The sequence below is a fragment of the Vicia villosa genome, linkage group LG5 (assembly GCF_029867415.1).
Source record: "Vicia villosa cultivar HV-30 ecotype Madison, WI linkage group LG5, Vvil1.0, whole genome shotgun sequence".
In the NCBI taxonomy this organism is placed as follows: Eukaryota; Viridiplantae; Streptophyta; class Magnoliopsida; order Fabales; family Fabaceae; genus Vicia; species Vicia villosa.
This window is the reverse complement of record NC_081184.1, coordinates 143,542,711-143,556,489: the sequence shown is the minus strand read 5'-3', so window position 1 is coordinate 143,556,489 and position 13,779 is coordinate 143,542,711. Positions and strand designations below refer to the sequence as shown.

Below are 13,779 nucleotides of genomic sequence, written 5' to 3'. Positions count from 1 at the left end.
AGCGTCGGGAAGGAGTGTGGGAACCTGCTGTTTGTGTTTTCTGACATATACATGACCTGGTTTATAGTTCTATAGATTGAGGCATAATAGAAAACTTAGGAAGAGTAACAATATCATTCATGACAGGAGAAACACATGGAAACATAAACTGATTATCAAAAAATGTCACATTCCTAAAAATACGAAAACGATGGTTAATGACATCATAACACACAAATCCCTTATGAGAGTGACTATACCCCATAAACGCACATTGAACAGACTGCGCTCCAAGCTTATGCCTTTTAAATGGAGGTAAGTGAACAAAACAAACACATCCAAAGGTATGTAAATCATTATAATTAGGTTGAATTTTAAAAAGACGAAAAAAAGGAGAATCGAGATCAATAACCGTAGAAGGAAGACGATTGATCAATAAGACAGCTGTGGAAAGAGCCTCCACCCAAAATCGGGGTGGTACAGAAGCTTGAAGAAGTAAAGTGCGTGTCACATCAAGCAAATGACGATTCTTGCGTTCTGCCATCCCATTTTGTTGGGGGGTATTGGGACAAGATCGTTGAGACAAAATGCCTTTTTGTTGAAGAAATTATTGAAACTCACGAGACATGTACACACCACCAGAATCAGAGCGAAATTTTTTAACACTTTCATGAAATTGAGTTTCAACATATGTCAGAAATTTCTTAAACATAGAAAACACTTTAGATTTAGACCGAAGAAAATATATCCAAGTAAAACGACTATAATCATCAATAAATGTGACAAAATATTTATAGCGAGCATGAGAAACTACAGGAGACATACCCCATACATCACTATGAATCATTTCAAAACAAGAGGAAGCCCGATAAGTACCAGACGGAAAAGGAAGTTTTTTACTTTTAGCTAATTTGCAAACAGAACATGAAAGAGAGGCATTAGAAACAACATTTTTTCCCAACAAACCATTTTTAAATAAATGAGATAAAACAGCAGAGTTAGGATGACCCAATTTTCTATGCCAATCCTCATAAGAATTCAAGACATTATTACAAGCAAGAGATAAATGACTAGAAATAAACTGAAGTGGAAACAGTCTTCCCACTTTAGGCCCCTTCGCAACCACCTTCCCCGACACCTGTTCCTGCACAAGGCAACCATCACGAGAAAAATTTACATTACAATTATTATGAACCAATTGACCAACAGATAATAAATTGGAAGCAAGTCCAAGTGATACAAACACATCCCGAAAATCAGAGTTAAGGTCACCAACATTAGTGATAGAGAGAGCATTACCATCCGCAATTTGAATTTTCTGATTATCATGGTAAGAATGTAAATTGTGCAAGTATTCAGAAGAGGCTGTCATGTGATTGGATGCACCAGAATCAAGAAACCACGGGCAGGAAACATTCGAAGACTTACCCTGAATTCCCAAGGTTGAAAGAGCGGAAAGTACCATCTGTTTGATTGTTTCAGGTTGGAGAGCACCACCATTAGATGGATTGGTGATGGAAGGACCAACTGCAGAGCTTGTACTAGCAGGAAATGCTTGCACCGAAAGTTGTGCTGATCGTGGAGAACGAGTGGGACAATCAGAGATAATATGGCCCCGCTGCTTGCAATAATTACAAAACTTCTTACTGCAACTCTGAGCAAAATGTCCAAATTGTTTGCAAGAGAAACATTGGACATGTCGAATATTACGACCTTTACCTCTACCCTGAGGAGCATATGCAAACATAGCAGACTCTGAAATGACAACATCATGAGACATGGATCCTTGAGTAGCAAGACGTTGTTCCTCTCTGAGAAGTTCACCGACACATGTATCTAAAGAAGGAACAGGATTCCTATTCAGCAAGGCACCTCTGACAACCTCAAATTCTGCACGAAGCTTCATGAGAAATTGATCTCGCCTACTAGTATTGTAGACCTCTTGGACATCCGCGAGAGAACTCTTGGGTACCTCAACATGTATAATTGCAGAGTGTTCTGTCCACAAATTCAAAAAACCATAATAATATTCTTGAATAGACAGATTGCCTTGTTTGTAATTGGCAATGTCTAGCTCCAACTGAAAACGTTTGGCCGCATTGTCTAGGTTATAGATACGCTTCAAGTAGTTCCACATTTCTTGAGCAGTTGAAAAAGATCGCAAATTATTAATCATGTGAGGATCAATAGTACCGAGAATCCAAGTGATAATCTGAGCATCTTCTATTTCCCATGCATCTAAGTCAGTTGTCTCTAACGGTGGCAAAGAGACATCGTCCAAGTGACTCCATAATCCTTTCCCTTTGACATACATCCGAAACTGAAATTCCCAAACAAGATAATTTTTTCCGGTAAAACGAACACAAATATGATCTCTCTCTTTTCCGGAAGCCATAATATCAGAGATGACTTAAGAACAATTTTGTTAACGTAACAATTTTGTTAACGTGAAACAAGAAACACCAACGGAACACTGAAGAATACTTGCCGACACCAAATCAACACCCCAATTCAGGATACTCGCCGACACCAAATCAAAACCCTAATTCAGGATACTCGCCGACACCAAATCAAAACCCTAATTCAGAATACTTGCCGACACCAAATCAAAACCCTAATTCAGAATACTTTCCGACACCGATACGAGAACACGATCAAAGCAAACACGATTTGCAGAAACACGATTGTAAGCACCAGAGATTAGAATCGCAATCTTGAAAGAAATTACCGAGAACCGAGATGATTTCAATTACCGAGAAACGAGATCTACCGAGATGATTTCAAGAGCGACCCAGTGGGGTGTCGCTGAATAAAGCCAAGATTAACCTAAGACTCACAGGTTTGATCGAAAACCTACTGATACCATGTCAATAATTCTTGGCTTCATACTTTTCTCATTATTATTTCTCATATATATAAAGGTTACAGGGCTATATCGGTAATTACACTAAATAAATACATTTAAACTAATTCCTATTCACAAAGCATATGTTGATATTGTTAGTTGTTATATTAATGACAATTTTATTTTGTTTTGGATGCAATTGCTAAACAATGGTTATTAAACTTAAGCAACAATTGATATACAAAATTGATAGTGTATATTCTATCTCTAATTTATAGGACATTCTATCTCTACTTTTCAAACAACAATTACTAACTAAACCATGGCAATGGCTCTACAGCCAAAAATAACTAGATTTCATTTTCACTATCATTTTCACTATCACTTTCATCAAGCATTCCTTCAATAAATGCAGCTTCTTCTACCTACAGGGAAGATAACACAAACAATGGAAATGTTAGTGTCAAACTCAGAAAAATATTATATCAGTTACCACTAATGCATTAAAGAATGATATCACATACCACTAATGCATTGAACTCAAACTCCTCATCTATAGCATCAATTACAGCATAATCTTCCACTAAGTCCTATTTACAAAAGTTGTCAAAGATTAAATCACAAGCCCAAAGACATCAGAAATTAACAGTACTATAAAGATGCTATATAGTGCTTGCCAAGATCAGAAAATATTAAGACAGCCAAATCTGAAGAATCCTTTTGTAAGAGGCATTCTCACCATAAAAAATATTGAAGAGGATAAAGTGGGAAGAGGTTCATGCAACATACGAAATACAAAGATTTGAAATAAGAAAGAAAATGATGAACAAATGTTGTAGTGATTGGCTAGTTGACTACTTACATCATCAGCCATTTGAAACAGTCCATTCTCACCCTGCACAAAAAAAAGCCAATTTAATTATCATAATATATATTTTAAGTTGGGGACCCTTTCCTTTTCCTTTCTTCCAAACTCCAAAAGGAGGCTAAATTAACTTTAACACTACATTCACAATGGTATTCACAAAATGAGGTGTTCAAGATTATATAGAATACTAGCACTGCTTCAATTCAAAGTTTGTACAAGTAGAAGCTTACCTTCACAACAACAAATTGAAGTGGCTTAGATGATGTATAAATTAGGTAGGTACTACCTTCCTAAAAAAGGAAACAAGAAAAACTAAAATTAGCGCTAGCACACGGTAAAACTTTATGTCCATAGTTCTACTGAAATTTGTATCAGGCCAGAGGTTCCATTTTTATGCTTCTAACTTCTAAGTTTAAATAATGTACGAGGACAAATAACCAAAAATGCATTATTATACCAGCAAAGAATACTTCTTTATAATATATACATTATGGTTGTAAGAAACTACAATCAGCACTACATAAAAATAAAAATAAAAAAGACCAACTAGAATAATGTAAAGATGATATCTGGAATTTTCCAGAAGACTTGATCAAAACAGATGGGAAAACAAAATCAACACTCTTATGATGGTAATAACACTCTTACAGTGGACTGCAAAAACACACTTCCAAAAATAAACTCATTTCAAATAATTGGTCATTACGATTTGCATACTAGTGAAGTTAAAAATAAAACACAGGCAATCAAACAAGTTAAGCAGAAATTAATTGAATGAAATTCTTCTATTAAGAACAAATCCTATAAAAGAAGACACAAATTCATAAACATGTAAATGTCTAGTTAAAGATGATAAAATTACCAACTCAAAATATGTAATTCCTACACCATCACTTGGCAAGCCTTCAATGTCTTCACCATCATCTGCAAAAGGGTAATAACAACTTTGTTATATTTTGAGCATAAAATCAATTAGTGGTGAGGTACATAATCACTCGAGAAATAACCCACAGTTATAATGTGTTTATAATAGCTACCTAAAGATTAGCCCTTCAACTTTAGGAGTATTGAACTTGTTAAAAGAAATCACAAACAGACACAGCACAGGAATTCTATTCCGATAAAAGAAACGTCCTATGTATTGACAACAACTCGCTCTTGCTTTCTTACCACAAGCATCATTCAAACTTGTTTGCTTTCCCTTTTTCAAAGTTTCCTCTGGTTTTCTATAGTAAATTACATCCTTTTGTATTCTTCTTGGCAGCTGGTATACTCCCCTCTTCAACTGAACTTTTTCCACTTCGAATCCTAGATATGTTTAGCAGCCGTGATGCCTCATTATCATTTTCATGCACTACACTCGACATCGATTTCTTTGCATCCAATTTCTTAAATTCATGCTCCTGCAAAATCAACTTAACGTCTTCGGGTGCTCGAGTGCAAGGCTTCACACTTCCTTTTATTTCTAATTGATGTTGTTTATCCCAGGAAATTCCTCCGGTAGACGTGTCTTTCAAATGGTTAAATTTTCATCCTATATCACCGGTTAGTTTGTGTAGCTTAGCAGAAGAAGCAACTGAGCATTGGATGATAATGGTTGAGTAGATTTAGTAAGAGGAGGAGTTGTCATGGCTGTTGGAAGAAAAAAACATAACAGAACCATAAAATAAGAAACAGAGCAGAGGAGAAAGCAGAGGAAAGAAGCAGAGAAACATATCAAAATACCATAAGCAGAGCAGAGAAACAGATCAAAATACCATAAGCAGAGCAGAGAAACAGATCAAAATACTATAAGCAGATCAGAGGAACAGAGATGATGATGATGATGAGCGATGGAGGAACAAAGCAGAGGAACATAGATGATGATGAGCGATGGAGGAACAAAGCAGAGGAACATAGATGATGACGATAAGCAATGGAGGAATAGAGATGATGATGATGATGATGATAAGCGAAGGAGGAATAGAGAAGCTTTGCGATGGAGGAACGGAGAAGAACAAGGAAGCTTTTACGATACAAAATCAGCCACGATTGAACTTAGTAAAGGAAAAGAATTAGGGTTACTTCAAACCGTTTAAAATTATGGGTAAAACCGTCTGACCCGACCCACTTTGCCAAACCAAATAAACCGGCCGCTCTGGACCGCATTTGACCTGCGATCGCGGCCGCGCCACCCGCTTTCTCATTTTCACGCCAAACCAGTACAACAGGAAGCGGCCACGCCAATTTTTCCGTGCCGTACCGGCCGCTATTAACAACATAGGTTTGAACAAGAAAATATTCTAAAGTGAACAAATCATTTGTTTCTTTTGTATTCTAACTAACAACTCAACATTAGTACTAAAAAGAATGGGAATGTAAAGAAAAGCTCACCTGTGTGAAATCCAATTTTATCTTGTTCTGTGTAGCAAAAACCGCCACGTGCAGTGTAGAAGTATCTGATATGGAGAAACATATATTTCGTAAAGATCAAACACAAACTTAATGTCATGCGTGAGTTTATAGATAACAAGAAATCTGAAGCATACCCGCTATAAACAAGATGCATGTGTATCTTGGCCAGCGCAAAAGCTGCAGCAGCTAGAATAGATTCAACTTCTTCGTCGTCATTGATCTAAAACATAGAAGGCAAGAATTTAGGTAAGAAGACTTGCCAAATGTAAAAAAAAAAAAAAACAAAGATAATAATCTTAGTATGTATGTGGAAACACATTTTTACGTTAATCCCAAATTCCCCACCGAAAAGAGTTCAATCTTATCTGTCAATATTATATAAACTAAATCAATAGAGACTGATATGTAAATCATCTAAACAGTTGACAAAAGAAACAAGTTAAACATCAGATGGTAATTCAAGAGAACATTGAGAAATACTAGATTCAAAACAAGATTAAATACAGCAATACCATCAAATAGGAACATCAAATGAACATACATAGAAATGGAAGCTTAGAATTACGGGCAGAAACTTACCGGTGACATTCCATCAGGAGTGTTCTTTAATATATACATAGGCCTACGGTAAAAAAAAATCCATATCCACAGTCAAAAGATAATAAAAATGAAAGGGCAGGGACACTACTCAAGAAAGTAACAGTTTTTGCATTCCGATTAGTCCTTAACTTTGCAGGACGGCGTCCAATTAAGCCCCTATATTTGAACTATTTCCTATCAATTTGGTCCTGAACTCTTAAAAGGACTAACATGAATATAATTTGACAGACATTTTTGAAATACTCATAATATAGCCTACAAAGCAAGAGAGGAATTTGAAGTACTTACGTGTCGACCGGGCAGACCAGCATACATTCCTCCCTCTCAGAGCTTTTGAATACTCTCCGAATCAAACACTCCAATGGAAGGTTGTTCTCAGGATCAATCTGTTAACAATAACAACTTAGTCACAAAAAAAAAAAAATAATGAAAAAACAGAGGAAACCAAAACAAGGCTTACAATAGTGACGATTCTATTGTTGGAAGTGATGGAAACAACGCCGTCATCGTCCACAACGAAACCAGCGGGAGGCCTTGGCAACAACATATCTTCATCATCATATTTCAATGGGGAATCCAAAATGGTACTAAAATTTTGCACATCAGCCTCCGCAGCCTCCACTGGAAATTCCCTCAAAACTTCGTAATCCTTGTTGCTATTTTCTGAACCGTCAAATTCAACAGCTGAATTTTTCTTTTTCTTCTTTTTCTTTGAAGAAGAACTTTTCTGATTGTTGACAGATTTGGCTGCACGGCAGGTAATTCTAATACTGGGATAAAATTTAGGGTTTGTAAAGGAAATTGAGATTGAAGGAAAAGATTGTTTGACAGCAACATTGGAGTTGAACATGAATGGCGGTGCTGAAGCTGAAGAAGAACAACGTAATGCCATCTTCTTCTTCTTCTATGCAGTCTATCTATCCACTCTTTATGTTTTCAATACAACGATGTTTTTTTATCTTTTCTATTTTACTTATCTTTATTGTTGCTTTTCGTTTTCAATTTATAATCCCTTTATTATTTAGATTAATTGAATATATCTTTAATTATCTTTTTTATGCAAATAATATAAAAAATTTATGTAAATAATATTAATAAATTAATATTATAATTTAATTAATATTATTATGCAAAATATATATATTATTTACGTAAAACATAATTATATATATATATATAATAAATTTAAAATAAAAAATTTTTAAATTTAAAGCAAATGGAGATTAGTAAAGTAAAAACAAAAAAACAAAAAACAAAAAACATGGATAAATAGATCACACAGACAACAACATAGCATTAAGTTGTTGTTTCTTAGTGTGCATATCATAATTCTTTGGATCGGGTATTAAGTCGGAGATATTAAGTAGTGCTAAAAAAGTAGTAGCAGTCGAGTTACTACTAAAGATAGTTGAAGATCAATAATTGAGATTATAACTCGGAGTAACAGTTACAAAGGGCCAACTTAATAGCCATGATACCACTTCACGCACTTATACAATCGGTTACAAAACCCCCTTATTATATAGTATGTTACAAATGATTAAGGGGCAGTTACAAACTGTTTTTATGATCATTAGATCAATGTGATTACACTATAAATAAGGACTCACAAAACCCCCTTATTATTAAGGACTCACAAAACCCTCCTTATTATTATATTAATGTTTTATTATAGTGTATATATTAACGTTTTTAAAAAATAATTAATACGGTTTATGAAAAATGATATGTTTAAAAAGTATAGTATATAAAAATAATTATATACTGAGTGGTTTATAAAAAATAATATATTTAAAAAATACAACCTATCGCGTTTCATTGTAGTTTCCGGTTTGCCGTCTCTTTCAAACGCATGGAACGGCTCTAGACTTTACATTAACTTGGATCATCCACAGGTTGCCGAATTCAAAGCTAGGTAATGTAACAATTCCACTTTGCAATTCAGTAAATACTATGATGCAAATTAATATATTTCTTTATGCTGTGCTCTTACCTTTGCACAGTTTTGGAGCGACTGCTTTATCCGGTATACCTGCGCTTTCCCAATCATTAACTTGCGATTCGACCATTCAATCTGCAAAAGGTTTCTGGACTAACTTGGCTGAGGTCAAAACTATTCAATATATCTCTGAACTAGGAAAGGTTAGGCTTTTTTTTTCATCGTTTGTGTTTTGAACCGGATTTGTGGGTTTCAATCTCATTAGCACGCCATTAAGATTTCAATTGTGTTTTCCATCCTCTTCGATGCAATAGGATTCTTACGCAACCACTATTGGGACTACCGTCGGTTTCAAAGCGTCCAAAAACGGATGGTATTTTGAGTCATGTGCTGGGTCTTCTGGAAATAGTGCACCTGAACCTGTTATGAAGTGAGCAATTATTCTTGCCCTTCTACCCAAATGCGTATCTTACTATAATAGCTTCCTATGACCTAGAACTCACTTATTCATTGTAGGTTCAAAGTTGAGGTTGAAGTCGTCTATGCTGACCACAAGGGAACCTTTGTTTTTTGGGATAAGGATTGTATTCCTTTTACAAAAAAGACTGCTAAAGAATTAAGAGAGATTATGAAGGAGGTGGGAATTGTCATTGACATTTTGCTTTTCTTACTATAACCAAGATACATCACTATTAACCCTATGGTCTGAATTTTTATTTTGAATAGGCTGGAGAGGACAACCCAAAAATATGGCCTGCTCATCTAGATGTTTTGTTGAATAAAGAATTTGTGTTCCGTGTCAAGTATCAAAGACAGTTCCAACAATTCTCTATCGTGAAAATACTTGACGAGGACGGCCTATTCGCCAAGTTTGACAAATACCTCACCCCGGATGAGGTACAAGTTCTGTTTCATCTTTCTTTTACAAACCATATTCAAAACAGATTTGCCTTCAAATGTTTCATCTTAACTCATTTGTTTCATCACTGTACAAGTTCTGTTTCATCTTTCTTTTAGAAACCACATTGACCTCGCATCGATTTATTGCTGTTACAGTCCATGCCAAGTGAGCCCGTTCTTGCAACCCCCCCACTGCTCCGATACTCAATCCAAACCAGGTTAGAAATAAGTAATTTGTGCTGATCTTTTATAAATATTCTCTAATGTTAACTCCCTCATATATGTGATTAGGCGATGTCCTTCGAGGCAATTCCCGTGCTGTATTTTAACTCATTTTAATGTATCATTTACAGCTCACACAAACTTCTGAGCAATCAATCTGTGCTGAAGCATACTCAGCTGCTAACCCGACTTGGAGCCCAGAGGCAAGCTCCAACAGTACTCCAGCCAAGAGGGTATCAGAGTCAACCTCATTTAACGATCCAATCCAGCCTGAAGAGATAACTCCCAAACAATCAGCCACTAAGGCCAAGAATGGAAAGAAGATTAAGCATTTGAAGAAAGAATAATTTGGTGGGTTTATTTCAGCAGTTTGTCTGTTTTTTGTTGCTGATTCTAGCATTTTGGATGTGTAAGGATATAATCCACTAACTAAAGAGATTTCTTTTGTGACCAATGTCATCATGACTTATCTATCCCATGTTACTCTTAACTATTTTAACTCCTAATTTGATTATTACCTACGTTTTGTATTCATTCTGTTATCAATTATTCCTACCACTTATCCATTCTATTTATACACAATGCAAGCTTCCTTAGAATTTAAGCAATCACAAGGAGTTTCAAAAAAGCATATATCCTACAAGAATATATTTAGACTTATATATGATCCGTGCTTGCTACAGCATATTATCTCACCAACCCTTACATTTTATACAGCACATACTCAATTCAAACAAATAAACAGCCCCAATGACAAAATTATAACATGTTAATTATTAGTTCTATATCTTTATTGGCTGCTACTTTTTCACTGTTTTTCAATTCCCTGTATATTGGTTTCTAAGCTTACACAAAATGCCACACAATGGTTGATGTAGATCTATTGATGCAATTTGAATATTGTTTTGGCCAAACTCATATAGAACTAATAAGGTCTGCAGGAAACAAGGCTGGGCATTTTGTGTTTTTATATAATTTTATAACTGACGCATTTAAGGCTTACAGCATGTTTTGACCTTTTTTATAACAAGCAACTCATATTAAACTTTCTATAATGTACAATGCACAACTTCCTTTTTCATCATAATTCATTGGGAACTGCATCATACCTCTGAAATTGACCTTTGTTGCGCAGGAGTAGCAGCTGTTTGTTACACAGTCCAGCTTTTTGGGATATTCTAGATAAATATATCACATCAACCTTAAATGCTCCATACTTCTTTACACGGTAAGTCAACTTTATTCAGAATTTCTGGATATTTAATGACAGTATATTGTAATTACATTAATTAGTGATGTGGCCAGGCAGAAGAAATGGCTTATATAGTGGTTTATTTTGTATAACTTTAAACATGTTGCCAGTCACTGCTGCAGCATGCCATGATGAAAACACAGCCTAGGTCTGCTTCAGTTTTAAACCTATATTCGTGAAACAATCGATTCCTTAAGAATTATACATCCTATTTTTTTTGTTTAAAATAATATGCTAACTTGCAAATGTAATCTACAACTATTTACCTATTTCCTAAACATATTATCAGTTTACACAACATTTAACTCTATTGAAGAAAATTGTAATATCAGTGACTATGAATTGTGAAGCACTTAAAACACTGACATACCTTACCTAAACATTTTCAATTGAAGTGTGAGCTTGCCTTGGCATTGAGAAAAAATCTTCACATTTCTTAACATTTATTTCATATGAAACAGTTTGGCATCTTCATTGTATATCAGAAACAAGGTCTCCACCACAAGTTGGACTATTAGAAGAACCAGGTTCAAATCTGAGCTTGCCTAACATCTTGATGTATGTATGCTTTTGTAATAATATCCCTTGGATTTAGCTGAAACAAACTTATTTTACCACTGCTTGTGAATCCAATGTTACTTCCTGTGTAATTACTATGCACCAATAAACCTAGGTACATACCATAGGCAATGTTAGGGATGATAAATAATAGAATTAAAGAATACAGACATCTTGCAAATAGGGGTGAAAATGAATACAATAAAAGAATATGCAAAACAGATGTTAGGAAAAACCAACATTGAAAATATATATGGAAGAAACTGATAATATGACTTCAATGTTTAAGAACCTCATTTTATGCATACATGGATGACTGCAGTTAGCTTCTCACACTGATTTCCACAGACATAGCAATGCATACCAAAGAACAAATTCTGATCATTATTGTCAAAATACTAAAGAACAGAAGTTAATCCTTGGCTGTACCTTTGCAAACTTGTGCTTCCATTTGTTTTTCTATTGATTCCTTTTTTAGTCTGTTTATGATGAGCACATCATACTTGCAAATGGCTGAACTTTGAACCTCTGTTCAAATTTTTTGACATCTTTGTAATCTTTCATATAACAGTTATATCTTGCTTTTTATACTAGGTGAAGTTGGTTGAAGCCTTTAATGTTTGCCACATCTACCTTATTAATAGCATTACCTACTATGTCAAAATATTATAACAGTTATAATACATAGAGATTGCACATTCTTGGCTCTCCCATGGAGTATTTAATGCTATGTATTATTTACTTCTCAATAACTGCATTAATTATTTTGATGGACCAAGGACTAACTGAATATATGGTACCATCTAAGTATAGTATGTCAGGTTGCACCCACATGTTGTTACGGATGCTTTGTTTTAACACCGTCATCATTAACCGTTTACTAACTGTAGAATGTATTACTGTTGTAGATCATTTTGTTATTGTAGATATGGAGCATATTGACAAAATAAGCTCATCCAAAAAGGCACGCGCAAGAAGATCAGTTATTTTGAAAGAAAATAGGTCCAAACGTCAAAAGTTTAGTCCTCAACCAATACTTCATGGGGAAACCATGGTTAATATTCCTTCCTTCCTCGCGCCGAGACAACCTTTGTCCGAGCTGACCCCGTCCTTCCAAAACAGTGCTACAGGCACACCAATTCATCAACCATCTATTAACCCGAGTGCACGTGACGTAGGTTCGGCACCTAGCCTGTCCAGACACGGTTTCAAAACTTTAAAAAGCTGCCAGATAAGCTCCCTAGGCACAAATCTGTTCTCAAAGTTTGCTTCAAGTTCTACACTTAAGGAGAATGAAACTTTTGCTAATTTCTCACTAGACGCTAACCAGCAACCGCTTCCTCATCATGAAAACAACATTGCCGCAGCCGGAAGTTCTTCTAATAGAGCCACATTATTGTAATTATTCTTTCCCTCATACAATCTGTTTTATCCATTGCTGTATATTTAATTTGTTATATGTCTATAGTGGATATTCTAATGTATTACCCATTGTCTTTGTCAACAGATGTCCATCAGATTCCAAAACCGGTCGGGGACGGCCTAAAAATCCCTATGGAGTTCCAAATATGGCGCTTAACTTGTGCAGAAAGTTTCCTATACCGACTACTACGGACGTAATTGCCACACAAACAGATACAGTCTATGCAAACTTACAAACTAGGTAAATTTTAATATAGAAATTCTAACATCGGTGTATGTTGTTCACATCTTGCCGCGTATTCTATAGACATTCGTGAAATTTAACAGGTTAACAAAATTCATAAAGCTGCATGCATACATTGAAAATTTCTTTAAATTAACCTAGAAAGAAGAGAGAAGTATTTGTAACTTTAATTTTACTGATCTTGGATTTCAATGTACAGGTGTGCAACGGTTCAAAAACCAGGAAGGGGCAGGCCTAGGAAAATTATCACACGTCCAAACCTCTCTATTAAGCAGAACACAGATTCCTCCAAACAAACAATTAGCCTACAACATTCTATTACATGTGAAGGATCCGGTTCAAGGTACCAAAATTGTTTTCTAATACATTGCTTTGACAAATATTTTCAATGATAATGAAGTTAATATTCGATTGTGGTTTGTGAACTCCAACAGGGATGTCGTTACACCTAATGCCACTGGGCTGCAATTACCGCAAAAGACTGCCAGAATTGGTGGTGACGACATAGAGCCAGTTTCAAAGTCCATACATGCTCCCAATTATGCCGCGGAGCCAA

The 13,779-nt window shown here is 35.3% G+C and overlaps 2 protein-coding genes across 2 annotated transcripts; one reads left to right on the top strand and one right to left on the bottom strand.

The window, feature by feature from the left end:
- Nucleotides 1-3,031: 3,031 nt before the first annotated feature.
- On the bottom strand, nt 3,032-7,644 carry LOC131602903 (uncharacterized). The gene is made up of 10 exons (XM_058875122.1): nt 7,147-7,644; nt 6,975-7,072; nt 6,666-6,708; nt 6,221-6,306; nt 6,066-6,130; nt 4,555-4,616; nt 3,923-3,982; nt 3,687-3,719; nt 3,349-3,414; nt 3,032-3,249 (listed from the first exon to the last, which is right to left on the bottom strand). Exons 1-10 carry the CDS (start codon nt 7,576-7,578, stop codon nt 3,175-3,177), a joined length of 1,020 nt encoding a protein of 339 aa, XP_058731105.1. The 5' UTR covers nt 7,579-7,644; the 3' UTR covers nt 3,032-3,174.
- Nucleotides 7,645-8,639: 995 nt separating this feature from the next.
- LOC131605648 (uncharacterized) lies at nt 8,640-10,094 on the top strand. Its single transcript, XM_058877981.1, has 5 exons — nt 8,640-8,828; nt 8,940-9,055; nt 9,142-9,262; nt 9,352-9,522; nt 9,879-10,094. Exons 1-5 carry the CDS (start codon nt 8,640-8,642, stop codon nt 10,092-10,094), a joined length of 813 nt encoding a protein of 270 aa, XP_058733964.1.
- The last annotated feature ends 3,685 nt before the right edge of the window (nt 10,095-13,779 follow it).

What these genes read in the sequence shown, in the direction of transcription:
- LOC131602903 (XM_058875122.1), bottom strand. Translation starts at nt 7,578, where the DNA reads ATGGCATTACGTTGTTCTTCTTCAGCTTCAGCACCGCCATTCATGTTC. An exon ending in TGTTTCAAATGGCTGATGAT is followed by an intron (nt 3,415 to 3,686) that starts GTAAGTAGTCAA and finishes TTTTGTAAATAG; the next exon opens with GACTTAGTGGAAGATTATGC. An exon ending in TTGAGTTCAATGCATTAGTG is followed by an intron (nt 3,250 to 3,348) that starts GTATGTGATATC and finishes TCTTCCCTGTAG; the next exon opens with GTAGAAGAAGCTGCATTTAT.
- LOC131605648 (XM_058877981.1), top strand. Translation starts at nt 8,640, where the DNA reads ATGATGCAAATTAATATATTTCTTTATGCTGTGCTCTTACCTTTGCAC. An exon ending in TAAGAGAGATTATGAAGGAG is followed by an intron (nt 9,263 to 9,351) that starts GTGGGAATTGTC and finishes TATTTTGAATAG; the next exon opens with GCTGGAGAGGACAACCCAAA. An exon ending in AATACCTCACCCCGGATGAG is followed by an intron (nt 9,523 to 9,878) that starts GTACAAGTTCTG and finishes TATCATTTACAG; the next exon opens with CTCACACAAACTTCTGAGCA.